At 40.4% G+C, this 15,986-nt stretch overlaps 1 protein-coding gene across 3 annotated transcripts in view; it reads right to left on the bottom strand.

The window, feature by feature from the left end:
- The window catches only part of LOC145982037 (uncharacterized), a 97,283-nt gene that overhangs the window by 22,906 nt on the left and 58,391 nt on the right, over positions 1–15,986 (bottom strand). For 2 of the 3 annotated variants that reach the window (XM_083115611.1, XM_083115609.1), the window contains exon 10: positions 4,891–5,220. The exons of the other annotated variant lie outside the window; for it this stretch is intronic. In XM_083115611.1, the coding sequence (XP_082971737.1) occupies positions 4,891–5,220 (330 nt within the window). The remainder of the gene's footprint in view (positions 1–4,890; positions 5,221–15,986) is intronic. 3 annotated transcript variants of the gene reach the window in all.

The following is a 15,986-nucleotide window of genomic DNA, read 5'->3' as shown; positions in this document are numbered from 1 at the left end:
GTTACTGTCTTCTCGAGTTACTACTTGTGCAGACCCTTGTTTTCTTTCGCTCGCTCCAGAGATTCCTGAGACAAAGTATAGAAGAAGAATGGAGCTTTCAGATGGAAGCAGCACATGTCTCTTGGAAACCAATCTTAAGAAATAAATGCAACTTTTCGAACTGACGCGACACTGCAAGCTGCACGTGTCACTCCAATTGGGCCTTGTTCTCAATACTGTGCTTTGTACCACCTCGTCAGTTGTGCACGCATATACGGTGAATGTTTTCCTTTAGACTAAAGGGGGCCTTGTCATCACTTAGCTTTGAAATTTCTGTGTAGATTGTGGCCTGTCGCTTTCGCTTCGATCTGCAAGCTCACATTCACTTACAAGAATTCTTACTGGTAGAAGACAAGCGATGTTTTGGTTTCTAACAGTAGCAGAAATACAGACATTATGTTCATTTGTTTTATATTAAATATTACAAAATTATGTTTTAATTAATATACATATATTACCACTTGGTAAAGGTAAAAGGTAAAGTGTTCCCCTGTGCTTAGCACCATGCCATGAAGGCGTATAGGGGGTGTGGGGGTAACGCCCCACACTTTCTTGATCTGGTCATGAGTGGGGGTGATGTGATCAGCATCATGCCCCTGACCACCGGGTGCCGGGGCCGCTTCCAACGTTAGAAAAGTTCCCAGATTTGAACCGGCCAGAGATCGAACCCGGGACCTTGAGAATACATTTTCAAGAAGAGTCCTTAGAACATTTATAATAGGCATTTTAATAAGAAATAAGGCCTCAAGTTACCATGCAAAAGCATTTTCTTGAGTTTCGTTCTTTCACAATGGAGCACGTAAAAAGGTGAAAATACTCTATTCTCTAGCGCCATAATGGTGTTTCCTAGAGCGAAAATGCAGAGAATATTTTTTGTAGATTAATTTCTGTCATAGTCTCTTTTGCTGTAAAATGCTTTCCAAGCGAGATATTTGCAAAAAACTGATTTTGGGTGCCATTTTTGTGGCCAAATCTGGGGTGGTAGAGGGGTGCAAAATTAGTATGTTGCTAAGAACCCTTTTATGAAGATAATAAAATTTGTTCCAGCTTTCTCCAAATTTTTTTCCTATTGGACCCCAAAAACATCCCTTGTTGACTGGCCTAATATTCTTCTACCTTGAACTACGCATAGGCCTCTTGTATAACACCACAAAGTTCAATATCATACCTACTATTCTTCACATTTGTGCAAAAAAGCTGAAAATGATCACCTTTTGATCCCTCGGAGGACCTCTTCCCCTATATTACCCTGCAGTTGAATAAGGTATCCTAGGATGTCTTCCGAATTGCTTATCTCACTTTTATGCATACAAGATTTCTTTAAAATTGTTATCTTCTGCTTGATTATAACACCCAGCCGTATCATAAAGTCACAACTTTGGAAGGTTGCTCCACACCTGGTGTTCAAAGTCAACTTCCCCCTATCAGAATGAACATGCAAGTCATTGCTAGTTGAGCTACAGAAGTGAGAGAACATTCGTGTTTAGCTTCCATGATGGAATGGGAAGATTATAAAAACCGTGTGACTGTTATAGCACTCCATGGTAGATAAGTCAGTGGGCGAAATTTGCAACACCGTCCAGAACCGTCGAATCTCCAAGGGGTTTGCGTATCATACTATTTAGCCTTTTAGTGGCACTGGAAAAGTGAATGGCAGGTATAGACAGGGAGAGACATGCACTGGAAGGACTGTGCAACTGGTGAAATCGGGGACAGCCTGTATGCGTATAAATAGTGTACTGAAACAATCAGTGATGGCCCATCATCTGAACATTCCATGGCTTCTGTGTTACGAAAAGCAACCTAGGACTGAAAGCTTACGAATGTGTTAATGCAATGTGTCTACTGGAGTGTTATGAAGAAAATGGGCACATAATAATTCTGTTCACTGATGAAAAAAAATGCTTAGGAGGCTTTCAACTTGCAAAATAACACGGTGTATGCCACAAGTTCACAAGTAGCTAGAGTGAAGGCTCCAAGTGTCCTGCTTCAACCATGAGTTATGATGGCACAGAGATAAATTTCTCTGAGAAAGGGGTAAAACATCAACCTGAGTCAACAGCAAAGATAACAGTGGGCAAATTGTTCATCGCTATTTTCATTCTTATTTATTCTACTTCCTGTGTTTTTAAATATGGAATTACCATGATGCGAAGCAGATATTATCCATTGCTTATTGACTTTTTTATTTCAATTAATGACCATCCCATTGTGGGAAGCAAGACTGATTGAAAATGGGGAGGACAATTCGTCTGCAATTTCTTTTGCCATTGGGTGAACCAGGAGACAGTCCTGGAGACAATGCTCAAGAATCTCAGCAACAATCTCTTTCATGGTCACACGTGGAGCTTTCAGCAAGATTCTGCACCCAGCAGTGGCTGGAGTTAAATGTGGCAACTTTCACCTTCTGATGGCCATCTGGCAGTACAGACCTCAACCTTCTGGACTACAGACTGCGGTCTGTGATTAAAAGACACAGTTTGTAAGAAGACACATCCCAATATTACCTATCTGAAGCACTCTCTTGTGAAGGCAGTTGCAGATTTCCTTCAATACAGTGCATAATGTAATTGATCAAGGGCCACAGAGACTGAGGGGATGTGTGCAGGCCAAAGGTGGTCATTTTGAACAATGATTAGTGCTATGTGTACACAATATATCTGTGCAACGCATATCCAAGAGATATTACAATATCTTAAAGCATCTTTTGTTATTTCACTCAAAACCTTGCGACAGCATTTCTGGTGCCAACTTGGTATATTTGTTGCAGCAGGGCATCATATGGCATTTCAGTAGACATAAATTGTGTAACTGTTGGTTGCCCAATTTTTAATGTATATCCTCATTGCATAATAAACATAACTCAGAATGGAAAGGTATTTTTTTTTACCTTAACACCATTAATTAGCAATTTCTTGAATGTTTGCATAATCACTGAAAATATTTTTATGAAAACGTAAAGAACTTTTGTACTTACAAGTGGTTTGCTTCACAGCCTAAGTCCAACATTTTAGATCCATCTTCAGGGAGTACAAGAATTAAAACTTTAAAGTGGTTAAAAACTGCTGAAAAATGGTAAAATGCAGGGTTGAAACTTCAGGAAGAGAGAGAACTATGTCTGTATTATCCTGCTCTGAAAGATGAACATGAATACCTGAGCAACAAAGAGCCGGTTATTCTTGTTCCTGCACTCCCCTCTTTGCCCCAACATATGGAAGTTGTCTGGTAATGTCTTTACAGCTGAGTTGGGAACATACTTTTTTAAACATTTCGATCAACTATAACCATAAGTCTCCATCATTACGGTTCATTTCCTCAATCCTTCTGCTTTAATCCTGGGCCTTCTGAAGGAGGATCCAGAAAAGGGTCCAAATATTGGACAGCATGTCAGGTGACTCACTTGTAAGTACAAAACTTCTTTACGTTCTTGTTCATCTTAACAACATTAGCTGTGGTTTAAAACTCATCGACATTAACACAGAACTAGGTTATAGCGCAATTTCACCTTTTGTTACTCTTGTCAACCTAAGAACAATCCTGCACAGCATGGATTTTGAATACGTGTTTACTGTTGTACAGTCTTGTTTATGAAAAAAAATAAGACCTCTCATACAAGGATAATATATGGAGGGTTGAGAGTACAAGTGACGTAACTCCATTGAGGATGGATTTGAGGAAAAGGTGCACAAGAGGAACAAACTTGTAAATTTAGATGTTATTTTATTCAGTATTCTGAAAGTTAGATAATTCTCACTTATGGAACTCCATTTGCATGAAAAATGGAGTTACACCACTTGAACTACTTACATATTAACTTCGAAGAGTATGCACATGGCAAATATTTCAACTGTGAAAGTAATGTAGTTACATCACAGCCTAACACTCTTGTCTACAATTTCAACATGAACTTGCAGCTGAAGGAAACTTTTTTCCTTATAAAAGCAATTCTGAAATAATTTCACCCTTAATATAAGTGAGGTCACAACCTTGTAAAATATACGCTTTAGGCTACATACAGGAGACAACGAGGTGACATAGTGACAGCCGCTTTACAATTAATTTAATATTTTCAAGTTAAAGGTATTGCACACATTGTGCAATTCATTTTATATTGCAACTTTAACAGTCTCTAAATATAAATACATGTTATCAAACTGGACGTTCCTACATAGAAGTTGATAAATTTTATGGCAAATTTATAACAACACATTGGTATTCACATATATTCCATTAAAATGATAATTGATCACCTATTGTCTCGGATAATAAATGGAAGGAATTAAAATAGGGGATAATAGCTGAATCAGGCATGATAAGAACCATTTAAACAGGAGAATTTCTTAATTGTATGTATTACTCACCTGTCACAATTTGAATATTCAAGCACAAAAAATATAATTATGAATAGATTAGGTCTTTATCAAGTTTTGTTAATAAAACATAATATCAGCACCCATTTCAACTTTTTTAAGCAGATTGCTGTGCCATTGTTAATGAAGTGATTCACTGTAATTTAAATTATATTAAATTATGATTAAATTACTAAGCATTTATATTTTGAAGGGAAACTACAACACAACGCACACACACATATATGTATATTGTATTTTAACTAAAAAAAATGCATTCATTAGAGATGATAATGTTGAAACATTCACACACTCACTCTCACATATATAAAAATCTAGCTCTAGTGAAAAACACATCTCAAACTAACACTCACAACATGCGAAAATCACAACTGAAACTTGAAACAAAAAGGCAATTTTTGTCTATCCTGGTGTATCGTTTTCTTAAGTGTCTTAGTGTACACATACCTAGACAATTTCCACAGATTACAACCATACATACCTCAATGCAACTTTCACATAAGATACAATCGCAAGAAGTATGTTGTCGCAAATCTCTGTCCATTTCTTCTAAACAAATAGCACAGCTTTTCCACCCATCACCCTTGTCTCCTGTACTTGTGGGGGGTTCTGGCCTCACAGAATTTTCTTCACTAACCGAAACTATTGTACTTTCATTAACTTTAGCTTGAAAAGGGCTATAATAATCAACTTTGCTACACAACTGGTCATTACGACCATCATTTATAGATTCAGCATCAATTTCTGCATTGCAATGTGTTAAATCCAAAGGTTCGCCTCTCTGTGTGCTGACATCAGTATTTACAACAGTCTGCAAAACAACAAATACAAAATTCTAACTCAATTATTACCTTCATTTCTTAGGCCAACAAACGCATTCATACATGTACAAGAGGAGAACACAGAACATCACGTTCCTGTGATTCTTCTCCAATTGTTCATATCTAAAAGAACATTAACAAGAGCTTGCAAGGATTGTAAACTAGCACACAACAAGAAGATCATCACACACATATTTTACTCTCAAGACTATGCCATGAGTAAATAAACCTTACCTGAGAAACCTACAACCAGGGGTAGGCAAAACTAAAAATTATTCAGGCACCAACCCATTTTTCTCAGGAACCAGTGTTTTTCTTTTTAAATAGGGACTATCTTATCCAACTAGGATAAAGCTACACATTTTGAAATGTGATCTTAAAACATTTAATTAATATAAGATTGGACAAAAAGTAAGTAATTCTTGTAACAGAGTGACCTTCCTAAAGACGACTCAACCGGTAACAGCATGAATAACTATGTAATATATTCTAATATATCTCTGCAATTTTAAAATTCAGCTAGCAACAGTGGAAAAATATAATGGAATGTTTATTTTCTGATTTAATGAAACGTGATAGATAAAAACACTAAACATTAATACACACATACTGTAGTAGTTATTTTAAAAAAAAGTAATGGAAATTTTCATAAGAACTCGAAATATTTTAACATACATATTTAGTTTAGAACTGTATTTGAAAATCCAGGTGACAGGTGCAAATTTGCAGGTGTCATGGGGACCAAGTGCCCTGTATTTTTCTACCCCTGCCTACAAGGATGAAGGCACATTAATCTGTACTGACCGATATAAGTACCATTATGTACTCGATCTGATGTATCCATAAATAGCCTGTCATTTAATGCATAATTTCTGCTATTTTCGTTCTATTTTTATGAAGAAAAACATATACTTCATATAGCCAGGTTTGTAAAGGAAACATAAATATGCAGTTTCTGTTTTGAAGCAAAACCCATTCCAATGCCACCACCTGGTCACATAGATTAGTTAAGGATGTTAATCATTCAAGAAACATGTTCAATTTTATATCAGATTGGTAGAATATCAGTTATTGGTATTGGCAAATTTTTATATTGGTACTTTATTGATATCAAACATTTCACATCACACTACATACATATTACAGAAAAAATTATACTTCCTCATATGTGAGATACGAACTGTCTTGTGTGAAAGTGACACCACACTCACAATGTACATTCCGAAGCTCCACAAAAAGCACAAAGAAGTAATTTCAGTATTTCGAATACAATGAATATTTATTCGCTGAATTTGGTCTTGTGACATTAACTTTCAAAGGTAATATCTATCTGGTGCAAATCAACATAGAAATACGTAGCATTGCATAACAGATCTACAGTTATTAAGTTGCAACATCAAGTCACAACCACTAACCCTTCTCTTTACATGCCCAACTACGAGGGCTGCTGGAAAAGTCTCCGCAATCAATATGAAAAAAAGACATGTGAAATTCTTGGAATAACTTTATTGTTTTTCAAAGTATCCACCCTTAAGATCGATACACTTTTGCATATGCTCAAACCAATTTTGAAAGCATTTTTTCCACTCTGAAGCTGATACCTCAGAAACTGCTGTTCGGAATGTGTCAACAGCTGCTTCAGGCGACACAAATCACTCACCATACATCTTATTTTTCATGTGTGGGAACAAAAAGAAGTCATTAGGTGATAAATTAGGTGAGTACGGACAATGAGTCATTAATTCAACTATTTTACTGGACAAAAAATCAACAGTTTGGTGTGCTGAGTGGGAACTGGCGTTGTCGTGGTGAAGAATAATGCTACGATTTGGGTTTGTTTTACGCAATTCATTGATGACCTCTGGCAAACAAATTGTTGTATACCACTCAGCATTTACAGTCCTTTCGATCTTCTAAAGCTATTGTTGCCTGGTATAACCGAAGAAACAAGCAATCATTTGCTTGGCAGCACTCCTTGAACGAACAACTTTTGTTGGTTTCGGCTCACTTTGAAACACCCAAACAGTGGATTGCTGTTTAGTTTCAGGTTCGTATGAATAGATCCAAGTTTCGTCCCCTGTAACGATGTAGTACACCAAATTTGACTTACCTCGGTTGAATTTTTTGAGCATTTCTTTACACCAATTTACACGAGCCTGTTTTTGAGCTTCGGTCAAGTTGTGTGGGATCCAACGGCTTGAAAGTTTCCGTACGTTCAGATGACCATGCAAAATCGTATGTATTACTTTCAAGGATGCCTGAATCTCACGGAATGTCACATGCCGATCTCTCTCAATCTTTTTACGCACAGCATCAACATACTGGCAACAACAGACGTGGATGGACGACTTCACGAAATTCATCACTGAGAAATGTGTGACCACGCTGGAATTCGGAAAACCAATTGTGCACAGTCTTATTGGATGATGCTTCACCCCCCAAAGCCAAATGAAGTTGCTCGATGCATTGTTTTGGTGTTAAAACTACATTTGAAATCATAAAAAATCATTGCCCGAAAGTGTTCACGAGAAATTTCCATTTCTCACACTAAACTACTACTTCAAACTGCTGTGAAAAATAAACGAATAGGCTTAAACAAACAATCAAAGATAATTTAAACATAAAAAAGGTCTATTCTTCAGATTTCTATAATAGCGGAACACTAGCGCCACTGTTGGTGGTAGTTTGCAGAAACTTTTTCAGCAACCCTCGTACTACTATGGTTAACTTAATCAAATACTGACTAGCTTAATTTTTCCAGAAGCATTCTGAAGTATACTAATAAGTGATAAGTTGTAATGGTCATTAGGTTTATCTCTACTGTGACCCTACATTTTGTTTCTTCTAATGCTGGAAAGTTTGGCTTATAAAGCATACATGCTACATTCATATAAATAAAATATCCCATTTCAGTATGATATCAACTATGGGTATGGTATATTAAAGTGCAAAACTGAATAGAAAAAACACAAATTAATGACACTAATATTAATATGTAGTATTAATAACAATCAAAGCATTTCTTACTGCTACATAGCAAGGTCATCACATTGTTGAGTTTTGTTTGACACCTATTTAACTCTATTAAATCTCATTTCTAGAGGAAAAAATGCAATTGTAATGAATACAGAAAAGCTGTTAGACCTGGCTGACAGAGGAACACAAACCATTTTCATTTATAACTGACTGACCAATTACTCTCACCTATTCTCTCTCTTGTTTTTTTGAGTGCAAGCACGAGATTCGTTTATTATAATGGAATATTTTTGACACTAAGGCTGATATTGATGGCAATGTACTGGTGTCAGTCGTTACCAGTGGTATCAGAAAGTATTGATTGGAATTTATTCACATGGATTCCTGGTCTGGGCATTGGTGTTCTTTGAGAGTATCCATTCATCCATATCATCACTCATCGTCATCTTTGTGATTAGCTAAAAAGTGGCAGGAATGTGAAGTAAAATAAATCAATAAACCAAATTATTCATCAAAACTTTTTCAGAGTTGGTGTGGTCTGCAAAAATGACACACAAAATTTTTGCAGAGTTTATATATTCTGGAAGTTATGTAAAATTTTAAATTTTTATTTATTTTACACCTGTATTGTGTGGAACATTAATTTTATGATTAAATGACTGCTACTTTAATATTTCAGAGTAATCTTGTTGAATATTTTAGAACAAAATGGGTAAATTGATGCATATACAGGGTGATTCTAAAGGTATAGTACAAACGAAAACCACAGATACCTCCCATGAAATAGAGACGAAAGTTCACCTTCCACTTTGCCGAGAGATGCCTCCGTGAGGAGCTAGACAATGCCGAAAACGTGTGAAAATGAACTTCACACCTCTGTACAGCCAGTACCAGTGAAGATAGAAAGGCGGAACAAACGAAGTCAAAAGGAACACCAAAGTCGCCCATCCGAAAAACACTAGGCGGCAGCTGCGCAACGCATGCACATGGGGTTTCACAAAGGAAATAGGAGTGTCCCGCAAGACAAGTGAAGGGAAAGGGTAGCAATCGACAACGGTAGGGACAAAAGAAGCAATGAAGCATGAAGTAACAATTGCACAGCGGGAAACAAACACATGCAGCACCTGGGGAGTCCCCAAACACAGTGGGGAGACACCGCAGCAAGAACAAAGCACGGTTCAACAAAAGAGAAAGAGGACCGGACGGGGAATGGTACCTGTCAAGGAGACAACAAATGCGGGACGAGGGATTCCCCATAGCAGCACCGAGGGGATGTCACACAGAGGTCGTGCGCCAGCAGGACAAACACAGCAACTACGGGCACAGGAGGTTTATTGCCACGCAAAGGTGCACTTACAGATAGGAATAGTACGTAGTACGTAGTCATACCCTGGACTGACGTTGTTACAAAAGTTGCTCAAATTGACGACCACCACATTCAATGCAGGCATTGCAGCGTCGCAGGAAATTCTGGCGAACCCTATCAAAAATCCCTGGCATGGTACACACCTCGGCCGATGCTGCAAGTATCCGCGCTACCAATGTTTCCTTGTCAGGCACCGGGGTCTCGTAGACGAGTGTTTTCACATGGCCCCACAAGAAGAAATCCATTGGTGTGAGGTCAGGAGAACTGGCGGGCCAGGGGACGGGGCCCTCTCTGCCGATCCAGCGCTATGGGTAGGTACGGTGCAAAAGGGTTCGCACTGTGCCATCAAAATGTGCAGGCACTCCATCCAATTGAAACCACATACGATGTCGCACGTTGAGGGGTACATCTTCTAGCAGCTCTGGAAGGACTGATGCAAGAAAGGTGCGATAGAGGCGGCCATTTAAACGTGGTGGCAGCAGGTATGGACCGATAATCTGTTCATCGATGATACCTGCCCAGATATTCACTGCAAACTGGGTCTGATGGTGCACCTCGACTGCTGCATGTGGATTTTCATAATCCCACACATGGCTGTTTCGGCAATTGAAGATGTCCTCACGGGTGAATGTTGCCTTGTCCGTGAAAAGCACATGGCGCAAAAAACGGGGATCGTCGGTACAAAACTGCAACAGTCGTTGACAGAATTCCACACGTCGTGGGTAATCCCCAGCCTGCAACGCGTGGACTCGCTGTGGATGATAGGGATACAGCAGATCATCATGAAGGACACGCCACACTGTCGATTGTGATACTCCCATTGCACGTGCAATGCTACGGGTGTAGGTGGACGGTGTGTCGTCCACGCGAGCAAGTACGTCCTCCTCGACCGCCGCGGTGCGCACATGTCTTGGGTGACCGACATGATGGCCTGCACGTAACACACCCGATTCACCAAGGGTACGGTGCATGTTCGAAAACAACCTGCTGTCGGGTTGTCGCCTCTCCGGATACCGTCCGCGATAAAGGCGTGCAGCTACTCGGCCATTGCCATCTGCAAGGCCGTAGACAAAATGCATGTCCCTCAGTTCTACAAATGTGTAGCGTTCCATGATACGGTGAGGATAGTGCCAATTATGGAATACTGTACTGCAGTGCACAGGTGGCACACAAACACACACTGGTCACAACGGCTTCGAAACAACGTACTCAATTGTCGTACGTCAAGCACACCACCACCGATGTACACCAATGTGGGGTAACCCAGCAGTTGAACAGACGTGCATACCCCCACGTAGCTTCATTACACGAATGTCCCACGCAGTTTATCTGTCCAGCCTTGCTCGGCCCGGTCTCACACCCACGCGGCAGTGTGCGGCTGCGGTGGTGTGAGGCCACGCTTGGGTTCGGAGCGGAAGGCTGCGGCCGAGGAGGGACTCGAGTTGTTCGGCTGGGGTTGCGCTCGGAAGCAAGCAGCCGCGTCAGGTCTGGGAACGGTGGACCTGGTGATCGGGATGGAAACATTCCGACCTCGTCCATTAGTGTCGTCCACCGTACAGAGTGGTGGGGTCCGTACGACACTCCAGCAGCCTTTCGCCCACTCCCACCCAGCGATGTGCCTCCGGCTTCATTTCTAAGAGGCTGATTGGGCCCCATCACAACGTTTGTTACAACATCAGTACGGGGTACGTGGTCCTATCTGTACGTGCACCTTTCATTAGCAATAACCTCCTGTGCCCGTAGTTGCTGTGTTTGTCCTGCTGGCACACGACCTCTGTGTGACATCCCCTTGGTGCTGCTACGGGGAATCCCTCGTCCCGCATTTGTTGTCTCCTTGGCAGGTACCATTCCCCGTCCGGTCCTCTTTCTCTTTTGCTGCACCGTGCTTTGTTCATGCTGCGGTGTCTCCCCACTGTGTTTTGGGGACTCCCCTTGCGCTGCCATTTCTGCCCCGAACCATGTACGCGTCTGTTGCCTGTCGAGTATCACGGACCACTTTGCTTGCATTCTCGGTGTGTTTTTACATCCTACGTCGTCCTCCCGTGGTTCTGCAACCCCGCACTACTTTTCTCAACTGCACTGCTTGTCATGGTGTTTGTTTCCCGCTGTGCAATTGTTACTTCATGCTTCATAGCTTCTTTTCTCCCTACCGTTGTCGATCGCTACCCTTTCCCTTCACTTGTATTGCGGGACACTCCTATTTCCTTTGTGGAACCCCATGCGCATGCGTTGCGCAGCTGCCGCCTAGTGTTTTTCGGATGGGCGACTTTGGTGTTCCTTTTGACTGCACATTTTGATGGCACAGTGCGAACCCTTTTGCACCGTACCTACCCATAGCGCTGGATCGGCAGAGAGGGCCCCGTCCCCTGGCCCGCCAGTTCTCCTGACCTCACACCAATGGATTTCTTCTTGTGGGGCCATGTGAAAACACTCGTCTACGAGACCCCGGTGCCTGACAAGGAAACATTGGTAGCGCGGATACTTGCAGCATCGGCCGAGGTGTGTACCATGCCAGGGATTTTTGATAGGGTTCGCCAGAATTTCCTGCGACGCTGCAATGCCTGCATTGAATGTGGTGGTCGTCAATTTGAGCAACTTTTGTAACAACGTCAGTCCAGGGTATGACTACGTACTACGTACTATTCCTATCTGTAAGTGCACCTTTGCGTGGCAATAAACCTCCTGTGCCCGTAGTTGCTGTGTTTGTCCTGCTGGCGCACGACCTCTGTGTGACATCCCCTCGGTGCTGCTATGGGGAATCCCTCGTCCCGCATTTGTTGTCTCCTTGACAGGTACCATTCCCCGTCCGGTCCTCTTTCTCTTTTGTTGAACCGTGCTTTGTTCTTGCTGCGGTGTCTCCCCACTGTGTTTGGGGACTCCCCAGGTGCTGCATGTGTTTGTTTCCCGCTGTGCAATTGTTACTTCATGCTTCATTGCTTCTTTTGTCCCTACCGTTGTCGATCGCTACCCTTTCCCTTCACTTGTCTTGCGGGACACTCCTATTTCCTTTGTGAAACCCCATGTGCATGCGTTGCGCAGCTGCCACCTAGTGTTTTTCGGATGGGCGACTTTGGTGTTCCTTTTGACTTCGTTTGTTCCGCCTTTCTATCTTCACTGGTACTGGCTGTACAGAGGTGTGAAGTTCATTTTCACACGTTTTCGGCGTTGTCTAGCTCCTCACGGAGGCATCTCTCGGCAAAGTGGAAGGAGAACTTTCGTCTCTATTTCATGGGAGGTATCTGTGGTTCTCTGTAAATGATTAAGATCAAACAACAAACATAAAGCCATTCCAAATATGTCATGCTCTTTGTTCATTCTTCTTTACTATACACAAAAGCTTGCTACAATCAACTAACTAATAGCACTATCATTTTAAGTTCACAAGTAAAGCTGAAATGATATCACTTTGAACTGATGCCGATTTAAACAGTGAAACAATTTAAAGTTTTTCAGAATATTTTAGGGACAGATGGCCAATATTGATAAAGTACGGATGTAGAATTTACCACTACCAATAGCCAATATTCTACATCCAAATATAAAATTGCTTGTTGCTTGAAGAACATGAATGGCATATGAATCATATGTTTACAAACATAACAACAAACTGACACAATTTGCACTAAATTATGAAATATATGCTAAATGTAGTACATATAGGCGTATCAGAAAAACCAATATGCATATATCAGACCATGCTGACAGAATACTGATTAATCTCTCATATTCCTACAACATTCATAACAATTGCAACTACCATATTTACTCATGCATAATGCACACTTTTTTTCCAACATTTTGCCCCCAAAAACTGCGGTGCATATTATGCACAGAATAATTCGGACAGCCACAGTGAAACCACGCATGTTCTCATTATGTCACTACACATAACACGTATATATAGGTACGTGAAGTTTTAGTTTTAACGATAACACCAAAAAGTTGAGGAAAGCATAATAAAGTGTTTAAAATGTATTTGGGTAGGTTAAGGAGGCAAGGCTTTGGTGTTTCAGAATCACTAAATAATGTGAATTACACCATTTTTCAGAATAACACCGCATCTGCACGTTAACATGAAAAATGCTGCAAAATATGCACTATAAACTGGGCTTAACACTTCTTCTGTTCAAAAAGAACTACCAGAAGAGCTATGAGATTTGTCCATTTCTAGTCTAGCTAGAGAAAGTTCGATTCAAAAGAGTTTGTCATGCTTCATGTATTGCAGTTTGGTGCAGAAATGACTAACAATGCTTTGACCTCGTCCTGACATAGAATTCACAGCGGGGATCTTCTCAGAAGGAAAGTTTCGCAGGAACGAGAAAATTTTCAGGGAGAAACACCTGTTGTGTGGGGAGGGGCATAGGGATGTGAGCGCATGTGTGTACACAAAATGGTATTTTGAAGTCTGAGAGGGAATTTCTGGCATTGTTAGGGAAATTTCAGTCAGTCAGAATCACTGAAGCTGCATGGTTTGTGCAGTGTCTTTCAATTCCTTTTCCTTCTGTGGTGTACTTCGCAGCATCCCAAAGCCAGTAGTGAATGCATTAGTTTGCTTCTGAAAGATTTTATGCTTCAGATAGAACTACATTATTTTGTAATCACTGAATTTCAAAGTAGCATGGGAGCGGAAGGATTCCTTGATTAAGTGCAATGGAAATGAGAGGCTGTTACACGTCGACTTTATACACATAAAGGCTAATCGGGACTGGACCAACATTTGTTGAATCCGAACCACTGTGGTGCCTCCACCAAGTATTGATCCCAGGACCACTTGATTCAAGGAGGCAACACTAACTCTACGATGTCGGGGAGGCCCGAGAACAAAACTAATGTGAGTTTAACAAACCGGCATCTTTCTGTCGTCAAAGGCTTCTAAAAGCTTAAAAGAAGGAAAGAAGACAAGGTGTACATCACACTTCGAACTGTGGAAGCCTTTGTTAAAGCAATCATTCCATTAGAGCGAATGAAAAAAAAAGCCTGCTATCTTCTATTTAGAAGTTTATTTTTTTATATAGGAAGTGTGGTGAGTGAATACTGTGAATATTTACTATGCACCATCTGTGCGTGGAAAATAATCAATGTTATTGTAAACTGAAAAGTGAATTTAAGAAAACAATTTTTGAAAATTGTATTTTGTGAGAGTGAAAGTTTTGATATATGATTGTGTTCAAAGATTTGGGTGACACCCTTCAATAAACATTTCATATTTAGTGGCCGCGGTGGCTCAGTCGGTAACACGTCTGATCCCCGGCCGGTTCAAATCCGGGAACTTTTCTAACGTTGGAAGCGGCCCCGGTGCCCACCCAGCATCGAATAACATGGGTACCTGGGGGAAACACTGGGGGGTAAAGGCAGTCAGGGGCATGATGCTGGTCACATCACCCCCACTCACGACCGGATCAAGAAAGTGTGGGGCGTTACCCTCACACCCCCTATATGCCTTCATGGTGTGGTGCTAAGCACAGGGGAGCACTTTACTTTTTTTCTTTACTTTATATTTAGTGGCCAATGAGATGAAATAGTTTTCCAAATGCAAGACATTTGGTAATTTCTCACAAAGCTAAGCCTTCGATTTATTTATTTTTGTCATTAAAACTAAAATTTGCCTTAGTTTTCAATAACTAAAGTGATGTGAAACTCTTATGCATAGAAGAAACCATAAAAATGCATGTAAAAATAACACAGATTTCAATTAATAACAATGAAATTTGCTTTAAACCGCAAAAAAATAATACTGAATTGCAGTAAAAAATAACCCCAAAATTTAGTGAAAAACAAAAACTTCACGTCCCTACGTATATATCAACAGGTGCAAATACAAATTACCAGGGATTTATTTAGTAATAATGATTAAAAAAAAGAAAAAAAAAACAAAGTGAAATGGCCATTTCCCATATTTTTTCACAGAATGTTTTGCAACATTGAGAAAAACTGTGCCCTTCTGGTAGAATTCGAGTATGCACCTCCTGTCACACGTGATGTGTATCAGTGGTATTTGCCGGGTGAGAAATGATAGAAAATAACTACCCGAGGGCTTCAAATCCATAACATAATTTTGATCTCACTTCTACTACAGAATGAAGAAGGTGGTTGCAGAAGTGAAAGCTTTGGGATGCTAAACACAGTGCAGGAAGAGAGGGAGGTGGTGTGGGTTGGTAATTTGTTGCATACACAAGATGATATTCTCCTCTTGGTCCACTTAGCAACAGCTTTACAACTTACAACTAAGTAGGCCATTTCTTGAACCTGAATTGTACTGCGAATTGTGTATGAGATGTAATTGTTTGTTTCTTTACGCCATCAAAAACAAGGATGAGCTTTATATATGCGCGTGCATTATACAGGTGTAAATACGAAATATCATCAGTCTCTGCTTTCAATTTCAAAGTTCATAAAAGATAGCAATTACTGAAT

The sequence above is a fragment of the Lepisma saccharinum genome, chromosome 30 (genome assembly GCF_977018435.1).
Source record: "Lepisma saccharinum chromosome 30, izLepSacc3.1, whole genome shotgun sequence".
NCBI classification, from domain to species: Eukaryota; Metazoa; Arthropoda; class Insecta; order Zygentoma; family Lepismatidae; genus Lepisma; species Lepisma saccharinum.
Note: the sequence above shows the minus strand (reverse complement) of the source record. Positions and strands in the feature narration are given on the sequence as shown.